Genomic DNA, 26587 nt, shown 5'->3' with positions numbered 1-26587 from the left:
GCAGCCGTGGGGAGCTCTGAGCCTTTTAAATCCCAGCCGCGCCTGGGATTCAAAGGGCTCTGGGCTGCCAGTCGTTGAGGGCAGCCCTGAGCCCTTGAAATACCAGCCACGGCCCCGCCGCCAGAGCCGTGGCCGGGATTGAAAGAGCTCTGGGGTGCCCGAAGCCACAGGGAGCCCTGAGCCCTTGAAATCCCAGCCACGGTTGGGAATCTCTGCGGGCAGGCCAGAGCCGTTTGATTCCTGGCCGCAGCTGGGATTTAAAGGGCTCTGGGCTCCCCACTGCTGCGGGCAGCCCAGAGCCCTCTGACTCCGGCCGTGGCTGGGATTTAAAGGGCTCAGGGCTCCCCGCCGCTGCCGGCAGCCCAGAGCCGTTTGATTCCCGGCCCCAGCTGGGATTTAAAGGGCTCTGGGCTGCCTGCAGAGCGCCGTGTGCAGGGGATTTAGAATCCCCCGGCGGGCCGCACAGTGAGGCTCCGCGGGCTGCATGGCCATATGTTGTGCAGGCCTGCACTAGGGTTTAGGATGACTGGTTCCTTATGCACCTATTTATAACGTACATTAGAACCTCAGAGTTATGAACACCAGAGTTACAAACTATTTGGAGCTGGAAGTATGAAATCAGGCAGCAGCAGAGACCAAAAAAAAAAAGGGGGGGGGCGCGACAAATACAGTTCAGTGTTGTGTTAAATGTAAACAACTAAAAAAATAAACGGAAAGTTTTAAAAAAAGCGACAAGTAAGGAAACTCTTTCGGTGCTTGATTCATTTAAATTAAAATGGTTAAAAGCAGCATTTTTCTTCTCCGCAATAAAGTTTCAAAGCTCTATTAAGGCAATGTTTAGTTGTAAGCTTTTGAAAGAACAATCATAATGGTTTGTTCACAACTATGAACATTTCAGAGTTATGAACAACCTCCATTCTTGAGGCGTTCGTAACCCTGAGGCCATGTCTACAAAGTTAAGTTGACTTAATGTAAGTTGACATGGAGCCTCCAATTTAAGCAAGTCGATCTTGAATGTCACACTATGCTCATTGTGTCAGGGGAGTGCATCCTCACTAGCAGGGCTTGCATCAACACATGGAGCACTGCACTGTGGGATAGCTACCCACAGTGCATGTAGCTGAGTGGAATTTTGGGTTGGGCTTAATGCCTTATGGGACCAAAACATTGGCACAGGTGCTTATGGGAATATGGCGTTAGCCACCCATGATGCACTTACCTCCCTCCCTGAAATCAACAGCAAACAAACCAAATCTTTCTTGCAAGCCTGGGTTACCCACGCAGACACCACAGCATGAAAAGCATGGACCCCCTCAGTTGTACACTGTTGTTAAGCATTACAAACACCTCGTGCCTTATCCTGCAGTATTTACACAGCCGATACTGGAGCCGTTGCATGGAACAATGTGATGCCACACATGCAGCTCTGCTGGAAGACAAAGAGAAGAGCAATTCGCAGTTGCTGGTGCCAGTCACACATCAACTTGACATGGATGAGTGCCATTTCTGGGCCCGGGAAACAAGCACTGACTGGTGGGACACATCGTCATGCAGCTATGGGATGATGAACAGTGGCTGCAAAACTTTCAAATGCGTAAGGCCACTTTCCAGGGACTGTGTGAAGTGCTTTCCCTAGCCCTGAAGCACAGCAATACTAAAAATGAGACATGCTCTGACAGTGGAGAAGTGAATGGCAATCACTCTGTTGAAGCTTGCAATGCCAGACTGCTATCCGTCAGTAGGGCATCAATTTGGAGTGGGTAAATCTAACATGGGATCCAAGTCTGCTGGGCCATCAACAGACTTCTGCTAAGAAGGGTAGTGACTCTGGGCAACGTGCAGGACACAGTGGATGGTTTTGCCGCTATAGGGTTCCCTAACTGCAGTAGGGCAACAGACGGAATGCATATTCCTATCTTGGCACCACACAACCTTGCCAAAGAGTACATAAACCAAAATGGATACTTTTCAATGGTGTTGCAAGCAGTGGTGGATCACAGGGGCCGTTTCACTGACATCAATGTGGGATGGTTGGGAAAGGTACATGACGTGCACATCTTAAGAACACAGGTCTGTTCAGAAAGCTGCAAGCAGGGACTTTCTTTCCAGACTGAAAAATAAGCATTAGTGATGTTGAAATACCAATCGTGATCCTGGGAGACCCAGCCTACTCCTTGTTCCCTTAGCTCATGAAGCCATAAACAGGCAGTCTGGACAGCAGTAAGGACCGGTTCAACCATAGGCTGAGCAAGTGCTGAAGGGTGGTGGAATGTGCCTTTGGACATTGAAAAGGTCGCTGGCATTGTTTGCTTACAAGGTTAGAACTCAGTGAAAGCAATATCCCCATTGTTGTTGGTGTGTGCTCCATAATATCTGTGAAACAAAGGGAGAAAAGCTTCCGCCAGGGTGGGGTGATGAGGCAGATTGCCTTGTGGAAGCCAGAAAATAATTAACAAGGATTTAAAGGAATTTTAATGCATGTCCGTTAGTTAGCATGAGTTAGGCTAGCTGTGACCCTAATGACGTGAAATTTGTAAAAGCAAAATAATGTAAAACAAAGTAAACTGTGTAAAAAGTTATTACGACCTTGCAATTCAGATAACCGAATATGCAGTCTTGCTTTTTTTTAGAAGTAAAACAAATAAAATAGCAAAAAAGCTTATGTATAAACAAAATGTATTTGTTGCTTTTTACCGTCTGTATTATTGCTAGAAATCGTCTGTAACAAAGGTATAAAGCTTGCTGTAATTGTTTACCAGTTGAGAGACCTGTCCAGGACTGGGGTGACCCTGTGTCCTATGGCACTCTCTCCCTCCATTGTAATTACTAAAGAAATAATAAAGTATTTAATTTTGCTGCACCCAAACAAAAAGCGAAAACTGAGTTTTTCTCCGACAGCCTGGCAGCCAATTTTGAGCAGCCAGACACCAGGGCAATAACAAGAGTACATCAAGGGGCTCTCTGTCTCCGTGAGGCTTTGGAATACCAAACTGTCCCCTCTGTTTGCATTTTCTCCCCTGTAAACTCTCAGTGGTTTGAGCATTGGCCTGCTAAACCCAGCATTATGAGTTCAATCCTTGAGGGGGGCACTTAGGGATCTGAGGCAAAAATCAGTACTTGGTCCTGCTTGTGAAGGCAGGGGGCTGGACTCAATGACCTTTCAGGGTCCCTTCCAGTTCTATGAGATAGGTATATCTCCATATATTATTATTAAACTCCACCCCCACCACCCACCGTGTGTTGGATGAATAAAGAGCCTTTTCTCCTCAATCTGTTGAGTTTTAATATACACACAAACACACAGACAGCAAAGAAAAGTAAGATATCAGCCCTTCTGCCCCAGGTTAACACTGTGGGGGGAAGAAACAAGGAAAGCTGGTTTACAGATGCACTGCAGTAACAATCAAAGGTGTGGGAATGGGCACCCTCTGGTCCTTGTACCCTCTCCTGGTGCATCTGACGAAGTGGGTATTCACCCACGAAAGCTCATGCTCCAATACTTCTGTTAGTCTATAAGGTGCCACAGGACTCTGTCGCTTTTTACAGATCCAGACTAACACGGCTACCCCTCTGATATTGGTGTGGAGTGAAAGGGATACTGAACTCCGTCACACCCCGCCTGATAGGATGTTTTAGGGAGGAGGATGTAGAACTGGGTGATTATAGCAGCAGGCTCAGCATAAGCTGCAGAGGGACTCTAGCATCCAGCTGCCTTTCTTAAACCTCAACCAGATGCCTCAACATGTCTGTTCCTTCATAATCCACAGCATCTCTTCCTGTATGACATGCTCTTGTTCCCTGCATGCTCTTCTATCCTCCCTCTCCATGTCCAGGTTCTCGGACAGTGTAATCCTCCATGCTCTGAGCTCCGTCTTGTCACTTTTGGAGGTGCACCTTAACTCATTAAGCATGTCTTCCCGAGTCGTCTTTTTCCACCTTCTAATCTGGGAAAGTCTTTGTCCCGGTATGGAGGATGTGCCGACGGAAAAGGTTTCAGCTGCAAGGAATGCAAAGCACAAGGATAGCATTGACAGTGCATACACGTTTTTGGTGCAAGGTTAATTTTTTTTAATTTAAAAAAAAAAATCAGCCCTCAATACACTTCATTGCAAGCCACAACATAATCACAACTCCTGGCTATTGCAAGAGTTGGTTTGCTGCTCCAGCCATGGTGAGTAAGGTGGCAAGAGGTCTTGTGCTGCTGCTTTTGTGAAGACATCCTTGGGATTGGAAGTTGGAACTTGAGAAAAGCCCCTTTTCCCCTAGGAATCTGGAGGGTGCTTGAGGGGAGGCACCATTGTAAAGCCCCCCCAAATAGTTTGGTTTTTTTACAAAAGCAAGACTGGGTTGTGGGGGAAGGGAGACAAACAGGAAGCCTCCCTTTTTTCCAAATACTGCTTGCAACACGGTGATTCCTTCCAGCCACAACCCTGGCACATTTGGGAAAGCGTGATTGTGTGACCCAGATGTCACCAAACGGGGCAGATTACTTATTGAATTATTTGCGGTTTAAGGGCTAGCATTGAAAACTTCCTCAATTTCCCCTATGTGATATCACTCTCCTGAGGGTAACAGAGGCAGCAAGGGAGCAGATGCTGCAAGCGTCTGGATGCAGACCAGGTCCTTATGCTGCAATGCTGTGTTCTGCAATGATGCCAGAAGAGTGAATAATGGAGTGGTGCGGGAAAGTGTCCTATTGTGGTGGATAAAATAAGGCAGCCCTTCCCAGAAACCTTCTGCAAAGGATTGCAGAGTACCTCCATGAAAGCTTCCTGGAGATCTCCATGGAGGATTCCTGGACCATCCCTGTGAAGATAAACAGTCTTTTTCGGAGAGCACCCTCTGCGTAGCTGGAGTGGCTACCGATACCTACTACACTTACTTTTTTGCTCAGATTAAACATAAAAAATAGCACTACAGTTTGACTGGAAATGTGTACTCACCAGAGGTGCCTTCCCCAGCATCACGCTCCGCTGCCAACTGTTCCTATGACGGGATGGGCTCTAGGGTTTAAAAACAGTTCTTGGCTGCTGGGGAGAATGGATCCTCCGCTTGCCTGCTTCACATTCTCCTCCTCTTCCTCGTTGTTGCTCGAGGCCGCCTGGGGCTCCTGGGAGGTATCTATGGAGCGTTTTGGGGTAGTGATGGGGTCGCCACCAAGAATTGCATGCAGCTCCTCATAAAGCAGCATGTCTGTGGGGCAGAACCATAATGACTGTTCACCTCCCTTATCTTCTGCTATGCTTGCTGAAGCGCCTTTATTTTCACGCAGCACTGCTGCATGTCCCTGGTGTAGCCCTTCTCCCCCATGCCCTGCACAATCTTGGCATAGATGTCAGCATTTCTTGAGCTGGATCGGAGCTCTGCCTGCCCAGACTCTTCTCTCCCCCCGCCCCCCACCAATAAGATCCATCACCTCCTGTGTACTCCATGCTGGAGTGTGTTTGCAGCCTTGAGTCTCCATGATCAGCTGTGCTGGTGAGCTCGCCACACTGATCAAACAGGAAATGAACATTCATAAGTTCCCAGGGCTTTAACAGGGAGCGGCTGTTTCCTGTATACCTGGTTGATGTGTAGTGGAGTTGAAGGATGGCAAATCAAGCACTACGCCTCTTGCAGAGGTGGAGTACAGAAGTCGACTTTACAGGCCACTAAAGTTGATAGAAGGGACTCGGTAGTGTAGACACATACATTATTAGATCGACTTAACGCAGCTCATGTCAACCTACATTTGTAATGTAGGCCAGGCCTGAGCTTCTGCTCTATAGGAAAATAGCTGTATAATCATGGAGGACTTCAATTTGAGTGATATATACTGGAAATCTCATGCTACCAATATTAAAACATCCTTGGAATTTCTAATGTTTAGATTAGTTTCCTAACTCAAAATGTGTTGGATGTCTTCTTGATATATAAAAAGTTAATGGTACCTTAGGTACAAGTGATCATGACATTTATAATGTGCAAACAAAGTCCAGACCAGTGATGATGATATACACACACACACTCTCTCTCTGCTTTAACAGGACCAAATTCACAAAGCTGAAGACAATTCTGAGCCAAAAAATCAGCTGGAAGAATTTAAATCAGGAAAATGTAAATAATAATTGGGAAATTTTCACTAGATGCCCCCAAAGCCACAAATCAAGGAAGATGGCTGTTAAAAAACCACTTTGGGCTAGAAGGGAAGTGAAGACACTTATCAAAAAAAGTAGTATGGAAGAAAAGGGAAGTGGATAGTAAGGAAAATACATCAGAAACTAGTAACTGTAGAAGATAGATAAGGGAGGCAAAGGGACATAAGAAGAAAGTTATAGCCAGGAGAGTTAAGGACAATAGGGAGATGGTTTAAGTTTTATAATGAATTGTCAATCAACATGGGTTTGTAGAAAATAGATCCTGACAGAATAAGTTGATGATTTTTAAGATATTTTATTTGAGACTACAAGTTTGGTTGATAAAGATAGTTTTGTTGATGTACTATGCTTAGACTTCTGTAAGGCATTTGACTTGGTACTGCATGACACTCTGATTAAAAAAAAGATTTAAATTAACATGGCACACAGTAAATGGATTAAAAACTGGCTGATAGGTCTCAAAATGTAAATGGGGAATCGTCATTGAACACCCGTGTTTCTAGAGGAATTCTGCAAGGATCACTTCTTGGCCCTAGGTGCATTAGCATTTTATTAGTGACTTGGCTGAAAACAAAAATTTGCAGAAGGAACAAAATTTGGGGGAGTGGTAAATAACGAATTCAAGTCACTGACACTAAGTGATCTGAATGCTTGGTAAACTGGGTGCAAGCAAACAATATGTCTAAATGTAAACATAAATCTAGGAACAAATAATGTAGGTCATGCTTATAGGATGGGGGAATCTATCCTAGAAAGCAGCAACTCTGAAAAAGATTTGGGGGTTGTAATGGCTAGTCAGCTGAACAAGAGCTAATGTAATCCTGAGATGCACAGAGTAAGCTTGAGTAAGTACAAGAGGTTTTTACACCTCTGTATTTGGACTGCTGCTAGAATACTGTGTCTGGTTCTGCTGTTCACAATTCAAGGATGTTGGAGAGGATTCAGAGAAGGCCCACAAGAATAATTAAAAGGATTAGGAAACATGCCTGATAGTGATAGACTTAAGGAGCTCAATCTATTTAGCTTAGCAAGAGAGGGTAAAGGGGTGATTTGATTAATACGTAACACAGGGAACAAATATTTAATAATGGGCTTTTCAATCTAGCAGAGAAAGGTATAACAATCCAATTGCTAGAAGTTGAACAAAGACAAATTCAGACTGGAAATTATGCATACCTTTTTAACAGTGCAAGTAATTAATAGTTGGAACAGTTACGAACGGTCATGGTGGAGTCTCCAGCACTGATAGTTTTAAATCAAGACTGGATGTTTCTCTAAAAGATATGCTTTAGGGAAATTCTATAGCATGTGTTATACAAAAAGTCAGACTAGATGATCACAGTGGTCACTTTTGGCCCTGGAATCCATGAATAAAGCTTGAAATGTTCATATAATATCTAAATTTAAAATGATGTTTACAAAATGTAACTCTTGATGAACAGTACTGGAAGCAATTTTTTTAAATTATATTTAATCTGGTATGATTAATCTCTGGCCAAAAAAAGATATTGTGTAGCTCTAAGAGCAGAACAACCTTCAAATGTGCATATAGCATATTCCTTACAGGAAGAAATCCCTGGAATGCATGGCAATAAATATTTGCAAAGTTTAATACATATTTTCTACCTAAGCAATGTTTAGTTCATTGTTTAAAGTACATACATAAAAAAAAAGAAATTTACAAATGCATTATGTTCTTTATGCAGTGAATCTACAAGTTGAATTTTTAAGTTTGAGATTTTTCAATATTTCATCCATGTTTAAAATGAAAAGCACCTATTTTAATAGTGTGTGAATTAGACATATTGAACCATATATACAAACTAACCCTAAACGTCTGACTTTGACTAATAAGGGAAAGAAAATTAAGAGTCAGGTTGGGCTTGAAATGAAGTTTCAGCTCTATTTTACTTACAAAATTACAACATATCAAACATAAAACTAGTTGCTTGGTATTCTGAATACAGGGGAGGATTAGAAAGCTGGTTTTGTTATTTAAAGGAAGAAATTAAGTACCTTATTTTGGTAAGCTTATATTTCTTATCCCAATTTTGAAATGGCCAAATCAATATATGTTACATTTTTAAAAGGCTAAAACTTTAGGGTACGTTTTAAGAAGTCATTAATGACTTATGGAAAGTTTTGCAAAGTAGTCTATTCAGAGACTTGTCATTTTCTATATTTCTTCCCTAAAACCCATTTTAAAACAGAACAGGCTCCTCCAATTCTCTACTACTATATTTATTCCCTGGTTGTAGTTAAACTAATTTTTTCTTTGACACTGCTGTGGATTGATTATGTTGTCAGAGACAATCAGGGAGCAAAGAGAAAGAGCAGATTAATGTCTTCAAAACACTGATCTTAATGCAAGTAATTTTCTTTACAGATAACATCCCTCTGAAGTACTTCAACTAATTTCCCTACAGACAGGCATTCTGTTACTACTGCTTGTGTAATGTAGTCACATATGATGCTGGGTTTCTTAATTTCATCTCTCCCCATCAAAGCATACCCATATAAAGACATCACCACCACGTAGCTTAAATTCATGGCAGATGTTATAAGAGTATAACTGAGTTTAAAAACAGATTAACAAAAATGTAATAATTAACAATACAAACCTTTACAATCCTTACATACAAGCACATATAGACTGAATCTTGTACAGGCTAAGTCCCATATAAAACTGCTTTTCATATAAGAAAGTGAACAACAAGGAATTCCATAACCAAAAAAAAAATCACAGAAATAATGATCCATGATTTTTTCCTTACTAAAGATGGTATTTTAATTATGTCCATCTTTGCTGGGGAGGAGAAGGAAAGTTGTCCCATTATATCATTAGTTATGGCTACAGTCCCACAGTTAGATCGATACATGTGGAACTTGTGTGCTATGTATTATGGGATGAGAAATTAGCAGAGGTTTTGTGGAGATTCAGATATTACGTGGAAAAATGAGTGATATACAGTACTGCAGGTTAACAGAAAAGCCCACCCTGAAATATGGACCAAATCCAAAACCCAAACTCAATGAAAGACTGACTCCATCTGATTGTAGGACTGGGGCCTGAACATGTATATTTAATTTTAACAAATACAACCACATTTAAAAAGTTCTCTTACAGTGGTTCTGACAATTCAATATACCATGCAACTGTTTCTCACATGAAGTTTATAGAGCCTGATCTAAAGCCTATTGAAGTCAACAGGAATTTTTCTATGGACTTTGGACTGGTCCTATATGAAGCAATTTCAGACATTTATTTTTCTGCAGCAGGCAGAATTTAAACCTCAATTATCTAATGCTTAAAGCCAATTTGATCCAAAACAAAATAATCATTTACATAAGCCATGCCAGTGAAAGAAAACTAGAGAGATATTTAATTTGGTTGTTTTCTTATTTTAACTCTGTATCAGAGTCAACACTGAAAAACTTTCTGCATAATATCCATCCCACTCTTTTCTAATAAAATCTCTGCTTGTTTCTCATCCCCAACTGCATAGAGCCCTGCACAGATACCAATTTTGTATCTGCATTCAATCCGCAAACACGGTCTGTGGATATAAAGTAAATACCACTACACAGCTTTTGTTCTTGCATTTTAAATTTTTTCTTAATGCAACATTCAGCTTCTGGAGCATTTTTCAAAAATTTATTTATTTATTTTTGGTTGGTCCCAAGTGTATGTGGGGGGGAGGGGGGGGAGGGAGGGAAGCAGGCCCTCTCCTTTTTAAGTAGGGTTTCTTTTAGATTTGACTGCAACAAAGAGCCACACGGTTCATCACTGAAGTCAGACACTACAAGTCTGATAGTTTTTATGTATCTTATTGCTCTCTAAAGCTCTCCTTGGAAATATGTAGACTATTATGCTGAAGTCCTTGCCCTCTGGCCCTGCTGAGAGCCCAACAGCCACATGTTTTTACCATGAGCTTGGTTTTCCTAAAGTTCAGTCTTATAGGCAACAACATATATGGATTTCAGTTATTTCTTTCCCTCCCCCCCCCCTTCTTTAAACTCACTTTCCACCTGCACTATTAGTATAATAGTACCTAGGAATCCTAATCACAGCCCAGGACCCCATCACGCTAGATGCTGTACAAAGAACAAGACGACCGTCCCTATGCCAACGATCATACAATATAAGAGACAACAGATAGATACAGACAGACGGGAAACAATCAGACAATATTGGGAGCATGAAGAGGTGGTTTTCATGACCTTCAGATCAAGATAATAGGCAGTCTTTTGTGTGGACTGGCTAGCTCACTAGGTGGTTTCTACTGGTTCCCAACAAAAACCCATCTAACTATGCTGGGAGGCCTACAAGACACCTGCTGACCCATTGTCACTGGCAAGCCATGACTCATTGATTGTACTAAGTCAATAACTTACTGTAGCTTCCTAACAACCCTGCTTCCCAAAACAACTATAATTTGTTTGATCCACTTTTCTAACATGTGGTAGATTCTTTAGGGGGCAAGGACTATCTTTAGGGGTCTGTAGTCTCTCCCTCCCCCCCAAACTTAGTACAATACCCCCCCCTCCACCCTGTGGCATCCCTGAAGTCAAATGGCCATTAAATATCACATTCTCCACCCCCTGCAACACCCCCCCCCAAAAACCCAATAAAAAAACCCAGCAGTTAGTTATCAGCAAGCATAAGAGCTTGCTGTTGGCAGTAGTAGCACATCTCAGTGGATCCGGGGAGGGGGTGCAAGAAGGGGAGGAAGACAAGGAGACAGGAGGAGACAGCAACTGGGGCTAAAAGATAGTCTCCCATAATCTCAACCATCCCCTACCAAACTGAAATTTCCAGCCAACAACTGTAGTGCAGTCATGTGTTTTTGATGCAAGTGAATCTGCAAACACTGAAAATATAGGTGCAACAAGTAGCAGAATAGAGGGATACTGTGCTTTGGTAGCTGCTGCCAGATGTTCTGGCTTGCTACTGGGGGACAGAACCTTGCAGCAATCTCCAGGTCTAGCATGTCATACATATATCAGGCCAAGGTACTCCAGAATTAGGGTTCCCCAGAAAACAGGCCAGTGGTTAGACCAAGAAGGCATGATGGGATCAGAGAGCTCTACTCTTGCACACTTCTAGGAAATCAAATTTTTAAATAAAATAAAAGCTTCAAGTGGGCAGGGCCAGCTCCAGGCACCAGCTAAAGAAGTAGGTGCTTGAGGCGGCCAATAGCAAGGGGCGGCACTCCAGTCACTATTGGGGCGGCACGTCCGGGTCTTCGGCGGTGGGTCCCTCAGTCCCTTTCGGAGCGAAAGGCCTGCTGCCAAATGGCCGCCAAAGAGTGGAACGGCGCAACTGCGCTGCCACGGCTTTTTGGGGGGGGGGCACTTGGGGCAGCAGAAAACCTGGAGCTGTCCCTGCAAGTGGGCCTTGGAGCCTGAGTTGATTCTGGTCATATAGACTGAAGTCTCTTTACATTAGTGGATATTGGGTCTGGACAGTAGCATAAAAGGAGTTTTGCTCAAAAACAAAAAGCCATTTGTTTTGCTTGCCTTTCAACCTGGGCAGGTTTAGTTTATAGTGAGTCTCAGCAGTCCTTGTTCAAGCTCTGTTCTATTTGAAAAAGCAGACATTAAGATAATCTTAACTCTTTGCCTGTTTATAAAAGTGATAACTGAGCAACAAACTGTGGACTAGTTCCTCTATGTAACCACGTATTTCTATTACCCTGCTCTGTGTGCGCGCATGCATACACACTTATCAGACTAGGGTCTTCATCCCATTTGCAGCTTCTGGGAGCTACTGAAATACAAGTATTATCTTTGCTATTTTCTCTACCATCATTTTAGTTACAGAAATTCAAACAGTCTCTACTCCACTAATATGAATAATCCAACCATCTGATATTTGTGCACTCACTTGTATATTAGTTAGGGGGAAAAGAAGTTGAGGTTCACAGGAAACATGACTATCAGAAAGTAGCAAGTTTCAACACAAATTAGAAGGAAATACAACCTGTGCAGTTAGGTACACTTTATTGAATACAGTCTGAAGTCTGACAGCTACAGCAGTGTATAAACAAAACTTTCCTATAGTTCTAGGAAACAAATTGAAAAAGCTCTTCTACATTGTAGAAGGCAGCCATAACTGCTGATATTCATGCTTAGATATTGAAACTGAGCAACTGCAGAGCTGCTGTGTAGAGTCTATGGCCTCATCCAAAAAGAGGCTAAATAGTAAGAAGGGAAGATGTTAACACATCCACAAAGATGCTGGTATACCAATCTGGTAGATCAGTGACACACTGGGGTCCCCTGAAAGATAATGAAGTGTTTTCCCTTAAATCCAGTTTTAAAAGCTTATTTCCAAAAGGTTTTTAAATTGGATTACTGCAGTACTCTTATGTTTGCAAAAAAAGACAAACAAGAGCTAAAAACCCCACAGGATTATGGTTCAGTACAGACTAAACTGAGGTTGATAGCTTTTTGGCTTGGTTGATTAGTTGCATAAGTTTGGCCAGAGAATCACAAGCACAAGCCACTTAACATTGCAAAAGCATACCAGCATCAGCACCTAACTAGCCTTGGAATCAGACAACTGAGGCCATTTACTTATTCTATGACCTTTTCCATCTAAAGCTGCAGTCTCTCCCACTTCCTGTGTATCACCACTTTAGATATTACTTGGTGGCCATTACAGTGCTCTACACCATTTTCTTCAAACACAACACTATACATCTTGGACAGGATCCCAAGGATGCCAACATACCTTGTTAAGAGACTGCAGCCTCACCCCCTCCACTCCCATCAAAAATATGACTTGGGAAGGCTCTGCGCAGAACCTTATTTGGAGGCACTTTAAATCCAAACCTTCCCCCCCCCTCAATAGACTGACCCTATTTTGATAATGAATTCCATGCTGAATTGTACAGCTGGATACTCAGTTCTTCGGCTGATTTTAATAGTTGCATTCAAAGTTACTCTCCGTGAGACATATTTAGAAAAGATATTTATACCTGGTATTGATACTCTTTCAAGTACTCTTTTAATCTTGTTGGTAAAGGCAGTTCCAAGATCTTATCTGTACATTTGTTTATAGTTATTCTACAGTGATGTTGCAGAGATGGAGTTGAAGTATAGAGAGGTTTGTTCAAATAAAGATGCACTATTCCATTTGATGGAGTTTCAGGCCCAGTTTTTCTATCCTTGCATGTAAGAACGTAGTATTCAATCAGATGGACCACACTATCAAATTGTTTAAGCCGAGATCTGACACATATGATGGAGTCCAGTCTGAATTTGCCGTCTTGATACTCGATACGCAGATTGGTTGGTCCAGCTGATGTTTTTACCGAGATAGTCAGTAGATACTCTGAATGGGAGCTGTCTCTAACCAAGAAAGTACCTTCAGGAGTATCTTGTAATCTCTCTTTGGCTTCAGCAACATTCATACTGCCCCAGTACCACCCTGTTAGAAGAGAGAGATGGTTTGTTGTTTTTTCTCTCCACAAAATAATTGCAAGAAAAAAAAAGTTTGTAGTATCTTGTTTCCTTTATCACTAGAAAAAGTAAGTACTATAACTTGCCAAGAAGCAGGCATTTTATAATGTCTATTAAATATTTAACTTAGTTTATTGTATAATGTGTCATCACGACCCTGTCAGATCACTATTTCCATGTGTATTCCTGTGTGAATACATATTAGATTTCAAAATTTGCTGACACTATCATGTACCATCCTGTGTACAACATTCCAAATAAGTTCATATCAAACTACATAAATGCTTGAAGTCAAGAATGATTCTACTTTTAATAATTCTGGTTAGCTTATTAGTCAAATGATAACTGAATTAGTTAGAAAAAAAGACAGTACAAGTAAGAGGAAATCCATGTTATGAAACAAGGCTTCCATTCTGGCAGTCTAATGAAGATAAAAATCGTGCATTTTGTAATGCCTTTGATTGTCCCTTGACCTGCAAGTATCCCTCATTTTAAAAACCAATAATTTCTAGAGCTGTATGATGAGCTATTTTTCCTTTTTCACATTTGAGTGATATAAATATAGCTGAAAAGGTTTTAAAAAGTGTATGGGAACATAAGAGGGCTAAACTAAACTCTTCTGAACTTTGGGAAACTCAAGTTTGATACTATTTTTAACAATTTATTTCCCCCTGGACAGTAATTCTGAGTTCCATCTGGGATAACAATGCTATTTAAGTGTTTCATGATTTTATTAAGGCTTAATTTTTATATATTAAGTGAAGCTATCTTTAACAAAAAAACATGGTTCTCAGAGAATTTGTAAGAGTAGTTTTTCCACCAGATACCATCCTTCCAGAACAGGCGACTTGAAGTTCCAGGATTTTTTTAAAAAGTTTTAAATTTATTTAAAAAATAGAAACCCAGTAATCTACAACTGGATTTATTCCCCCGTTCATTGCTGCGTATGGGATTGAGGTTGTGTCTCTTCCTTTTCCTCTACCTAAAGACAGAGAGAGGAGGAAACAAAGCCCCCTGAGCTGGTTTCTGAGAAACAGTCACCACAGCAAGACAATGTGTTTTTAAACCAGCAGTTAAAAGCGACGTGGTTGCAGGGCGCGCAGCGCAGGGTGATCCAATGGAGAGCGGATTCGCATGAAATTGCTACAAATCGCTAGTCCGCCCGCAGCCCGAGGGAGGGAGCCTGGGCAAGGCGGCTCCCCGCGAGTCTCCCGCTGCCTAGCGGAGCTGCTGCTCGGCCGGGGCGAACCGGAGGAAGAGGCCCCTCTGCCCGCGGAGTCGGAGGGGAGGGGAGCCGGCCCCCGCCGGGGTGGGGATGTGACCCAGGCATTGGGCTAGTAGACCGTTTATTTGCCACTGCGGGGAGACAGGGGACGCTCCCACCGGCCGGCCGCTGGCCAGCCTCCCGGGGTCGGGGGAAGCAAGCCCGGCTCCGCAAGGGGCAGCGATAGGTTGGGGCACCTCCACGCCGAAGCCGCCTCCCCAGGCGGCAGACAAGTGTCCCGGGGACGGGCCCTGCGCTAGCCCGGCCCAGCCGCGAGGTCCGCGGTGCATGTGCCCGGCCGATCCCCCGGGAAAAGCGCCTGCCCCGCTTACCTGCCCGCCTCAGCTCCTCCATGGCCGCGGCCAGGCGCTCCGCCGCCGCCCGCTCGGTCCCCTCAGCCCGGGGACCCCGCCACTCGGTCCCGGCCCGCTCCGCGCCATCCGAGGGCTCGAAAGAGCGCAGGGTCATTTGGGGGGAGGCAGAAGTCACCCGCCGGTCACAGCCCGGGAAGGACGGGGGGACTCCGCTCCGCTCTCAGCGCCGCCCGGACATGCCCCCAGCCCCTTGCCCGGGGCGCCCGCCGCAGCCTGCAAGCCGAGAGGAGAGCGAGCTTTACCGCCGAGCCTCAGCCCGCGCGTCCTCGCGCCCAGCCCAGCGCCCACCTCCCGGGTGCCGGCCGGGCGGAGCGGCCTCTCCCCGCGCCCAGCAGGGGAAGGAGCCGCCCACAAGCAGACGGGGCGGGCAGCCCCCCACTGGCGCTGAGACTCGCCTCTCCCGGCGCGGCGGCCCCGGGGGCGCAGCTCCAGCTGAGGGGCCGAGTCCCCAACGTGCCCGCGCGGGGAAGGAGCGGAGGGGCCGCCTCGCTGCAGCCAGGGCAGCGCCGCTGTTGCTGCTGTCGAGGAACACGCGGCCCCGCCAACAAACCGCCTGGCGCGGCCGGAGCCGGGCGGCCGCAGAAGGCGGCGTCTGGGGCACCGAGCCCGGCTCTTACCTTCGCCTCACCAGCGTCCCTGGGTCAGTAGCCAGGCGGTGGGGGGAGGACCGGGACTCGGAGACCAGGAGAAGCCAGGTGGGGGTCGGCCCCTGGAGCCCAGCCTGTGGGAGACGCCGGCGGGCTCAGGTAGGGGGCGAGCAGCAGGTTGCTCTTATTCGCTAGGCTGTTACTGCGCGGGGCGGGAGGCGCCCAGCCGGGCAGGGCCCCCGGGGCGAGCCGCGCGCGGCGGGGCGGGAGGCGGACGGGGAGCCCCTCTCGCCCGCACCGCCCAGGCCTCTGCTAGGGGAGCGGGCAGGAGCCGCCGGGCCACCCCCCGGCAGGCAGCGCGGAGAGGCGTGCACGTCTTTAGCCCAGGGCGCCCCCCGCCTCTCCGCGCTGGTGACTGCACAGGCTGCTTTCCAGGAACTTTCCAGGAACCGCATCATGTGACAGCGCCAGCTCTGGCGCCTCCGCACTGAAGGGGAGCCGGGCCGGAGCCGCCGCCGCCGCCAGGCGTGGAGCAGCCTCAGCAGCCGCCCCTCCCACCCCGCACGGCAGGGAGGAGACACCCGGCTGGGGTACAACACCGGCCCCTCTGGCCCGGGCCGGGGGCGGCCTCCCGGGGCTAGTGAATCCTCCCTACGCCGGCGCATCGCTGCCCTGCGGAGCCCCGACCGTCCTCGGGCCCACGCGGTCTGGGGGGGCGCGGCCGGAGGTCGAGGAGGATAGGCTGGGGTCAGCAGGCGAGGCAGCGCGTCAGGCGGCTGCTGTGATCGCAGCGTGGCTGGCTGACACAGCCGGGGGCCAGGTGTCGCTGTAGGGTCGAGCCGCCCTCCCACGCCCTCTGCCCCCGTGTCGCCCACACATACCAGCTATTCCCTCTGTCCCGGGAGCCCAGCTCCGTTGGCGGGGCGCTCTTCGGGGCCGGGCGGATTGACCCAGGAAACCCTCTTCTCCTCCTCCCGAGAGTGATCGTTGCTTTTCGGGATACAAACCTGGGGCCCTCCTTAAGAGCCGGGTGGCGCCCGTAGCAAGGGGATCGCCCTCACCTGGGGGCACCTCGCACTGCCTGCACGCCTCGGGAGTTGGGCGTCCCAGCCTGTCTCTACGCTTGATGTTGCTTCCTTTTCCCAGGGAAAGTCGGGACTCGGGAGCTGTAGCAGCACCTGAGCCTTGCGCAGTAATAAAAGGGCTCGGGAGTTCTCTTTCTCTGGGGGAAATCAGTCTCAGGCCTATTAGGTACTTAAAGGGACACTGCCAAGAGTTAGAAACTCTTTATACGGATATTTTTATAGTTGAAACTCCTGCCCCCACACATGCAGGCACTAAAATATCTTTTTATTACAACCATCTACTAGTCTGTTGTTCCATTTTTATATAATCTGTAAACCGCTTTTGGTGGGGCACACAGAAATGGTGCACTGTAGTCCTCCTTCTGCTGGCTTTGCATTGCTTAGGGCTGTTGATGTTTTGGTAGGAGGCTTGAAAGGATTCGATTTTTGCCTGGAAATGTTGATAAATGTGGATTTCACAGGACAGACACCTGTGAAAAATATTTCCATGGATAATAATTGAAATTTACAGATAGGCAAAGTACGAAAAATGCTGCTTGACAACGTTTGAAAGTTGATTTAAGGGTATTCAGTTTGTCTATTTTGATATGAGTTGACAGCTAGTGTTATAAGTTATAAGTCTCAATGTCTACTGTCATTGAATAATTATTGTCTAACCCCCCATTGTCTGATCCACCATAATTTCTGACAGCTGTGAACATTTAAAATTGATAAAAATAGAAAAATTACACTTAAAATAATTATCTGTCAAATTATCAAATAAATATTGATTTCTGCCAACCCTATGTATTATTTAAAAGCAAGCAAAATAATAACCATGTTAATATCAGGTCTATTCAAAATAGGAAAAATGTAACGAATTGCCTAACAGAAGAGGGCAAAATTGGGATGGAAAATTGTTTTTAGGTATCATGAGATAAAGGATTAGAATTTTTTTTTAAATCCTAGAGACTGCATTAAAATACTTAATTGTGTCTTTAAAAATTCAAAATCTGTGGCACGGGAAAGATGCAAACATATGTATAACATTGCTAGGTTTTGTGGCATAGCAGGCAAAAGGGTGAGGTCTAGTGATAAGGTAATGTGAACTTTACTATTAATATGACTTCTGAATAAAAGAACGTAGGTAGAATATGTATGTGGATTCACTATCCATACAGAGAGAAAGCTCTGGGAGTGTCAAATGTCTTTTGAGTTCAGACTTTGGGGTAACTCCTGAAATAACTACTTTAACATCTGAAAGGGGGGACTGTTTCAAACAGCTGTGTTTAAAACAAAACAAAAAAAAGATTATTTGTAATATATAAACATAATGCTGAGGATGTGGACAAGTGGAGAGAAAGATTTGAGTTAGTTTTGTTTAGTTTGCTAGTTGCCAAAAAGAATTGTTAATATTTAGCAGGCCACTTATACAATTCATGAGGTTCCTTTGAAAAAATCTACTTTGCAAAGTGACTCTGTAAATATGGCATTGTGGGCTTCCATGTTTATAATGTCTCAGTGATTCCAGATCACATTTGTTTAGTTTGAACAAAAAGATGGTTTTAATTACTGCCAGCATCTCAAATTCAAGATGGGAGTTAAAAATCAAGCACGCTTCTTTCTGACTCATGCATCGTCACTAGTGCTATAAAGTAATAAAGATTTTGAAAACCATATTCTGCTCCTATTTTCATCTGTGCTATTCACATGTTTTCAAATTCAGCTCTCTGTTACTCCTGTAGAACCCATTTGTTTCCAATTGCACACATGCAATGGGGATCAGAATATGTCCATATAGTTCGGAACTTAGTTAACAATTCTGATGTTGATGATGTGAGCACTTGAATAGGATTTAGCACACTCTTTCAGAACTGTGCTGCTTTTGCATTGTTAATGGGAGTTTTAAAAAAAAGTAGTGCAAATGCATTTTTGTTGTTAAAATAATTGTGTCTCTGAAAATATGCTGGGAGCAGATCTGTTGCTCAGGAAAATGCTATTTTAATTTGGTAACTTTTCAGATTAGGACCACATTTTAAAGCCACTCTGATTCATGCTGGAAAACTTTGTAATGTATTCTACCTAGAGAAAAAAGCTGCCCTTATTACAGATTTGCTGTATGTATCTTCTCCTGTTTTGTTAGTGGCATTTGTATGTAAATTGTATTTTAAGATTTCCTTTGCTCCTGCTGTTTATTTCTCATTTGAAGTCCTAATCCCCTGTTTGTAAAATCACAACTGGCTGCTGTAAAAATGATATTGATGTCACAAGAAGGAAATTATTACTTCAGATAGAGAATAAACCACAAGGACAAAGAAAGTTTTAAGAAGTAAATAACTTATTTTCATTCAAATATCACTATAAAAAGGCTAGAACAAAAATTAAATAGAAAGTATATCAGCAGGATCTCTTCTGAATAGAATGCTCTATTAAGTTTTCCATTACAAGTTATTACCTTTTTTAAATAATGTTAAGGGACTGTCAAATTTACAAAAGCGAGGAGATTCAAACTTAAGGCTGCAAATCCATTGTTAAAAAAATCACACTTTTGTGCCTTATTACTGTAGTTCAGTACATGTTTAAGTTTATAGACTGTTTTGAGACCCCCATAAATACCTGTAGGCTTGACAGGATGAGTTAACAGTTCGCTGTTCCTACCTATAATCTGTTAGTCTGTTTTCCTTTTTGCGTCGACAAGTCTTTCAAAATGAATAGGGGAGAGAAAACATTTTTTTAAATGTAGGAAAATACAATTCATTTAAATTAGCTATGGGATTTGGGGGCATGTGCAGTCTATTAAACTATACAGTATATACATTAAACTCCTTTTCTAGAAATTGCCTAGATTGCAAACTGATGGTGCTCCTTTATCTTCTTTGGCACTGCTATTTTGGGTGCATATGTGGTCTGCCCTGTACTACACAACAAAATTAGAGAGAATGGAGGAGAAGGAAAAAGGAAAAATGGAGAGAGGGGAGAAAAGTAAACTCAATTCTTAAAGTTTAGCATGGAGTAGTGCAAGCTGGAAAAAGGATTTTAAAATCTGCTCCCTAACAATGGTTCTTCTGGTCAAAAAGTGAAAAAGTTAATTTGTTACAAAACAGGGAGTTTAAAGTGATCCTTGCAACTTGAACCAAAAGGTTTATTCCTCTGTCTCCCTGCTTTATGGGAACAATTCTAGGGGAAGTGTAACATACATGTATAGTCGAAACTTACAGTTTTTGGCATGTATTGACTAGTTAATATTCTGAAGCTCTTCTGAGTATTCAAGACAGGTTAAGTCAGTTTTTAGGACCAATTCATCCACTGAAAGATTAAAAGCATGAATTTCAGAAGTCTCTTGGGAGCCTTTTCCAGACACTTTCAACAATACATAAATCTTGTTTAGTCCAGTGCAATATCCAATAGTTGAACTGATGTATGTAGTTTTGTACTACTGAGAATACTTATATTTTCAAAGTGCTATTGAAAATCAGGAACAGAATACACTGATTGGCATGTCAGACATGCTTTCAGTGATGTGCTCACAAAGAGGAGGGGTGAGAGACTGGAGGATTTATTTGTGTATTTTCTCATTTAAGCAAAATTCTTTTTTTCATAACCAAGGAGGGAGGCAATAGTTTTTGGCAAAAACACGAAGTGCCTTTTGATGGAAATGTTTTTACTTTTGTTCTTGAAAAGTATGCTGGTTGGCAGGTTAGCACAGTGTTTTATTTGTGTAATGGAATGAGTGGAGGAGGGGGGGCCTTCACCCAGATTATGGCCAGGTTAAGGTTGCTCTGTGCTTCTAAATAGATGTAAAGTAGGTTTATCCAGCTACTGAGGGGAATATATGGACAGTGTAAATGAGCCTTTCCTAATTCTTTCCATCCCTGCCCCTCAAAGCCCTGGTGCAGGATACATCACAAGAACATCCTTGTACTCTGATAATTTCCAACTGCTGGAATAACTCCTTGGCCAGGGAATATATTTCTTAAGGAGTTCAGTATTGTTTCTCAAGCATCCCCAATTACTAATTATTTGCTGTATTTTGACAACTCCTTACCAGAATTGATATAAATAACAATTTATAGCCACCAGCCCTCCACACCATCCCACTTTTGTAACAACCACCCAAATACCCTAGCTTCTGGGCTGAGAAATGTGCATGCCAAATTTCAGGCCTTGCAAATTATAACAAGCCAGTTTTACACACACCCCAAGAACAGGGTTTTTGATGGAACCCCCGAAGACTTCTTTGGTTCCTGACTCTGCAGCCAGGAGGAGAAGGAGAAGGGCTTCTTCTTCTACAAACTGTTTTTGTTCTTTCCATCAGTTTAATGGATTGAGTTAGATAGTTCCTAAAACGTAAATAAATACAACAGAGATACAACAGATATTTTTGTAAATGGGATTGGCCTGCTCTTTCCAGCCACTGAAGGAACAGAATGTTTTTATGAAATAAATCATGATTTTTATCAAATAATTTTCCTGTTAGCTGCATATTTCCTGCCATTTTAGCTATTTAGATGTGAATTCTTAATATTCTTTATGAATATGAAAGTGCTAAATGAGAATACTCATCGATTCAATATACTCAGTCATTTTTCTTTTGTAAATCACTGAAGTTGTCAAAAGACTCTAGTTATAAAAGAAATCTAGATCAGGAGATATCTGAATTAAAAGAGCAACATTAAATGACAAAATAAAAAGACATGAAGAAGGGCTCTGTGTAGCTTGAAAACTTATCTTTTTCATCAACAGAAGTTGGTCCAGTAAAAGATATTGCCTCACTCATCTTGTCTCTCTAAAATAAAAATATTATTTTCCTGCAGAGATTGCGGTGAGAGAAAAGGATCATTTCCTTTGCTGGATGGCTAGATGAATGGTTGCCAGCAAACCAAGAACTCTGAACGTAATCTTCTTCCTTTTGTCTTTCTCATTTGTTTCCTCTGTTTCTTTGCTGTGGTGGTGGTGGTGATGGTAGTGCGTGTGGGGGAAGATATGGCACTAGGACCCTTCTCTCATTTAATTATATGCTTTATATTATAATGTTTATATTGTGGTAGCACCTAGAGGCCTCAACCAGGCTGGGGCCTCATTGTGCTAGGCGCTGTACAAACATACTTAAGGAACTGTAAGAAACATGTCAAATTCAGTATTTTCATAAGCTTTGCAAATATATTAACTGCATTTTAAAATAAAATATAAACACACATTGACTTGATACTTTGGGAACTGATTGGAAATGCTGGTGCAGGGGAGGTGGAATCTGATGGCACAGAGAATCAAACATAAATCATAGCATTCCATACACATATAAAGGTCCCGTCATATTAAAGGATCTTAAAGACTCTACCAAATAATGGGGCAAATCCTGTTCTATTTGAGTGAGACCAGAGAGGGAGCACTCTCACCCGGCCAAGATCAAGGAGCCGGTTGCTGTGAGACCCCAGTTGGGTCACACCACCTTGGCCCCTTCACCTGTTAGGGTCACGTTGACCCCTGCCGCAGTGGCGGTGCAGTTGAATCCGGACCCTCCCCGTTTGCCAGCCCCACAGAGCCAACAGCTACAGCTCCCATTGACTCCTGAGGTATTTGTGGCAGCCCAGGACTTGTTACACCATACGGCGCCATTTTTCCCTGCCAGGAGCGACGAATCGCCAGAACTGGGCAGTCCTACGGCACTGTCAAGAGGAAAGCTGGTGATGATGTCACGGCACTCACCATCTCCAAACCTCCACGCAGCAGGAATGTCCCAGATGCGGGAGCCATGCCGGTCCCCTAGCCCATGCCACAAACTGTTAGTGCCCTGCATTGCAGCTCCTCAGTGCAGCTCCTCAGAGACCTCAGAATCAGAGTCTGATCCATTTGCTCAGACAGGAGTAGGAGCAGGAGATCAAGGTCACGGCGGGATCGTCATGCTTACCCAGCACCGTGGCCTGCTCACTGGCAACAACCGACGCAGTGGCCCTTCTGGACACCCTGGGCCTTCTGCCAAAGCCAAGGGCGAAGCCAGGGGTCCCAGTCTAGAGCGCATCGGTATCTTCAGTTACCTTTATACCCCTCCAGCTCCGTCGCCTCCGGGAATACCAGGAGTGGCTCTGGCTTGCAGCTCCGTGTTTCTAACCAGCGGGCCATTGTTAGCAGGTATTGCTGTAATACTTGCAGAGCAATGGCTAAGTTTAGAGAGCTGCTCCCGCAGGACTCCCATGCCGAGTTTTCAGCACTGGTGGAGGAGGAGAAGCTTATCTCCCAAGCCTCACTACAGGCTGCTCTGGATGGGGCAGATGAGGCTACTCAGGTTATGGCCACAGGGGTTGCCATGAGAAGAAGCTCTTGGCTACAGATTTCTGGTCTGCCTTATGAAGTCCAGCAGACTATTCAAGACCTTCCCTTTGAGGGTTCGGCTCTCTTTTTCCGAAAAGACAGTTAAAAGGCTGTATAGCCGAAAGGACTCAAGAGCCACCCTCAAGTTGCTGGGCCTCCACACTCCTGCCACCCAGCAGAAGTACTTCAGGCCACAACCCCCTCCACTGTTCTACCAAAGAGAGAACCGGCAGGACGATTCCCAGAGGAGGAACAGGAGTGGCAGGAAAAGACAACACCCGTCCTCAGGCCATGACTCTGTCCAATCCAAGTAATCTTTGGGCCAGAAACAGGCCTTTTGAAGGTGCGCATGAGGATGGCGCACCAGTGCATGGACTGAATCCAACCCACCTTATTGTCACGTCCTGACTATCCCCTTTCTACCCTGCGTGGGCCCGTATCACATCGAACCCATGGGTGCTCCGCACGGTAGAAAGGGGATACTCACTCAAATTCTTGGCCCTTCCACCCTCCTACCTCCTTCCTCTTCAGGGTCCCTTCTCACGAGCAACTCTTCAGACAGGAGGTGCACTTGCTCCTATTGCTGGGAGCAGTGGAAGAGGTTCCTCACGAGCTGAAGGGCAAGGGCTTCTATTCCCGGTATTTCCTAATACCGAAAGCCAAAGGGGCTCAGGCCCATCTTAGACCTGCGAGAGCTCAACAGGTTCATGAAGAAACTCAAGTTGCACATGGCCACTTTGGCCTCCATCATCCCTTCCTTGGATCCAGGGGACTGGTATGCGACCCTTGACTTGAAGGACGCGTACTTTCATGAAGCAATCACACCGTTCCACAGAAGGTACCTCAGGTTTGTGGTGAGCAACAACCACTTCCAGTTCACAGTCCTTCCGTTTGTCCTGTCAGTGGCGCCTTGAATATTTACCAAAAGCATGGCAGTCGTGGCCACGTTCCTGCGGAGGCGGCAGGTACGGGTGTTCCTGTACCTCAACAACTGGTTGATCAAAGGCTACTCCAGGGCCCAACTGGAGGCACAAGTTGACTTCATAAGAACAACGTTTGACAAACTGAGCCTTCTCCTGAATGTGGGGAAATCTGTGTTGTTCCTGGTTCAGCGGATAGAATTTATAGGGGCGGTACTGGACTTGACACTGGCCAGGGCATACCTCCTGGAAGTGAGGTTCTGGGCCTTGGGTGACATCCTTCACAGTCTCAGACAGTTCCCCACCATCACAGCAGAGAATTGCCTCAAACTCCTGGGACACATGACCACTTGTGGTGCAACACACCAGGCTTAGGGTATGGCTACACTTGCGAGTTGCAGTGCTGGTGGAGGCTTTCCAGTGCTGCAATTAGTAAGTGTCCACACCTGCAGGGCACATCTAGCACTGCAACTCCCTGGCTGCAGCGCTGGCCGTACACCTGGCTCAGCATGGGGAATAAAGATTGCAGCGCTGGTGCTGCAGCGCTGGTCATCAAGTGTGGCCACACACCAGCGCTGTTATTGGCCTCCAGGGTATTAGCAGATATCCCAGAATGCTTTTATAAATTACTCTCTTTGTTTTGTTATGCAGCCTCTCTTTGTTTTGTTGTGAACTCGGAGCTCCGTAGCTCCTTTGATCCATTGATCCCGGTGCTGCTTATCTACAAACACAGCTCCTGTTTGCTGTGATCAATCTGTGAACAATCAAATGAGATAATGAGGCAGGCAGGGAGTGAGTGTTTGCTTGACAGAAACGGGGCAGAGGGGAGAGAGGGAGTCCGTTGGCTGCAGGCTGTTTGCAGTTAAGAGTTAAGGGTAAGGGATCGGGAACATGTTCTGATTTTTCAAGGCAGGAAGGTAACACACAGTGTTGGCTCCAAAAATCCACTCTCTCTCTCGCCCGCTCCCTGTCACACTACGCCCCACCCCACCCCCGTCTTTTGAAAAGCACGTTGCTGCCACTTGAACACTGGGATAGCTGCCCATAATGCATCACTCCCAACGGCACTGCAAATGCTGCAAATGTGGCCACACACCAGCGCTGGTAGCTGTGAGTGTGGCCACACACCAGCGCTGGCCCTGCACAGCTGGACGACCAGCGCTGCAACTACCAGCGCTGCAGATTTGTAAGTGTAGCCATACCCTAAGACTCCAGCCACTCCAATTGTGGTTAGCCTCAGTGTATTGGCCAGGTCGGGACAGTTTGGATAAGGTCATGACTGTGCCTCGTGCAGTCCACGACTCCCTCCTGTGGTGGCTTGACCCGCAGGTAGTGTGTGCAGGGGTCCCCTTCACCAGCCCCCCAGCCATCCCTCTCACTAGTGATGGACGCGTCAGCCTTGGGCTGGGGAGCACATCTGGGAGACCTCAGGACGCAATGTAAGAGAGCTGAGCAGTCCTCCTGGCATGCCAGACTTTCGCCCACTTGGCAGGGAGATGTGTATCAGTTATGATAGACAACACCACAGTGATGTTTTATATCAACTGATGGGGGGTGCGCATTCCTCTCACCTGTGCCAGGAAGCCTTTTGGCTGTGGGACTTTTGTGTGGAGCATTCAATATACCTGCAAGCATCGTACTTCCCTGGTGTACAGAACGAGTTGGCGGACCATCTCAGTGGGTCTTTCCATGGCCACGAGTGGTCCCTATGCCTGCATGTCACAAACTTCATCTTCCAATGGTGGGGCTTTCCGCAAATAGACCTGTTTGCCACATGATGCAACAGGAAGTGCCGGCAGTTTTGCTTCTTCCTGAATCACAGCCTGGGCTCCATTGCGGACGCGTTCCTCCTCCTGTGGGAAAGCCATCTTCTACACGCATTTCCACCTATCCCTCTCGTTCACACGGTGCTCCACAAGATATGGAGGGAAGAAGCTTCGGTGGTATGGATAGCTCCACCCTGGCCCTGCCAACACTGGTACATGTCTCTCCTGGAAATGTCCATGGAAGCTCCAATCACTTGCCACTCTTCCCAGCCTTGATAACTCAGGATCATGGCCCTCTCCAACACCCAAACCTCGAATCGTTGCACCCCACAGCGTGGAAGCTCCATGGCTGAACCCAGTGGAGCTCTCCTGCTCAGACCCAGTTAGACAAGTCTTTGTTGGCAGTAGGAAACCTTCCACCAGAGCTACCTACCTGGCCAAATGGAAGAGATTTTCAATTTGGTCGGTGCAACCCTGTCTGTCTCTGACGCTTGCCTCCATACCACTTATACTGGACTACCTTCTGCATCTTAAGCAGCAGAGGTTGTCCATGTCGTCAGTAAAGGTTCACTTGGCCCCCCCATTTTGGCGTTCCATCCAGGCGCAGAGGGCCGGTCGGTCTTTGCCAACCCAATGGTCAGCCATTTCCTGAAAGGTCTTGACAGGCTATACCCACATGTCCGACAACTGGTCCCAGCC

General features: G+C 45.2%; 1 protein-coding gene across 3 annotated transcripts; it reads right to left on the bottom strand.

Moving 5' to 3' along the window:
- Positions 1-12123: 12123 nt before the first annotated feature.
- SOCS2 (suppressor of cytokine signaling 2) lies at positions 12124-16974 on the bottom strand. Of its 3 annotated transcripts, XM_044980861.1 has the most exons (4): positions 16711-16843; positions 15860-15963; positions 15201-15455; positions 12124-13572 (listed from the first exon to the last, which is right to left on the bottom strand). In XM_044980861.1, exons 3-4 carry the CDS (start codon positions 15334-15336, stop codon positions 13115-13117), a joined length of 594 nt encoding a protein of 197 aa, XP_044836796.1. In that variant the 5' UTR covers positions 15337-15455; positions 15860-15963; positions 16711-16843; the 3' UTR covers positions 12124-13114. The 3 variants fall into 3 exon arrangements, with proteins under 3 accessions (XP_044836796.1, XP_044836812.1, XP_044836804.1); XM_044980877.1 differs by lacking the exons at positions 15860-15963; positions 16711-16843 and adding an exon at positions 16891-16974; XM_044980869.1 differs by lacking the exon at positions 15860-15963 and having other exon boundaries at positions 16711-16841.
- Positions 16975-26587: the final 9613 nt, after the last annotated feature.

This window comes from Mauremys mutica, chromosome 1 (assembly GCF_020497125.1).
Source record: "Mauremys mutica isolate MM-2020 ecotype Southern chromosome 1, ASM2049712v1, whole genome shotgun sequence".
Taxonomy (NCBI): domain Eukaryota; kingdom Metazoa; phylum Chordata; order Testudines; family Geoemydidae; genus Mauremys; species Mauremys mutica.
The sequence above is the reverse complement of the archived record's forward strand: the minus strand, read 5'-3'. Positions and strand labels throughout refer to the sequence as shown.

Bases quoted from the DNA above. Each gene is read 5' to 3' on its own strand.
- SOCS2 (XM_044980877.1), bottom strand. From the start codon at position 15,336: ATGACCCTGCGCTCTTTCGAGCCCTCGGATGGCGCGGAGCGGGCCGGG. The intron at 13,573-15,200 runs GTAAGCGGGGCA...CTCTTCTAACAG, and splicing joins GGAGGAGCTGAGGCGGGCAG to GGTGGTACTGGGGCAGTATG.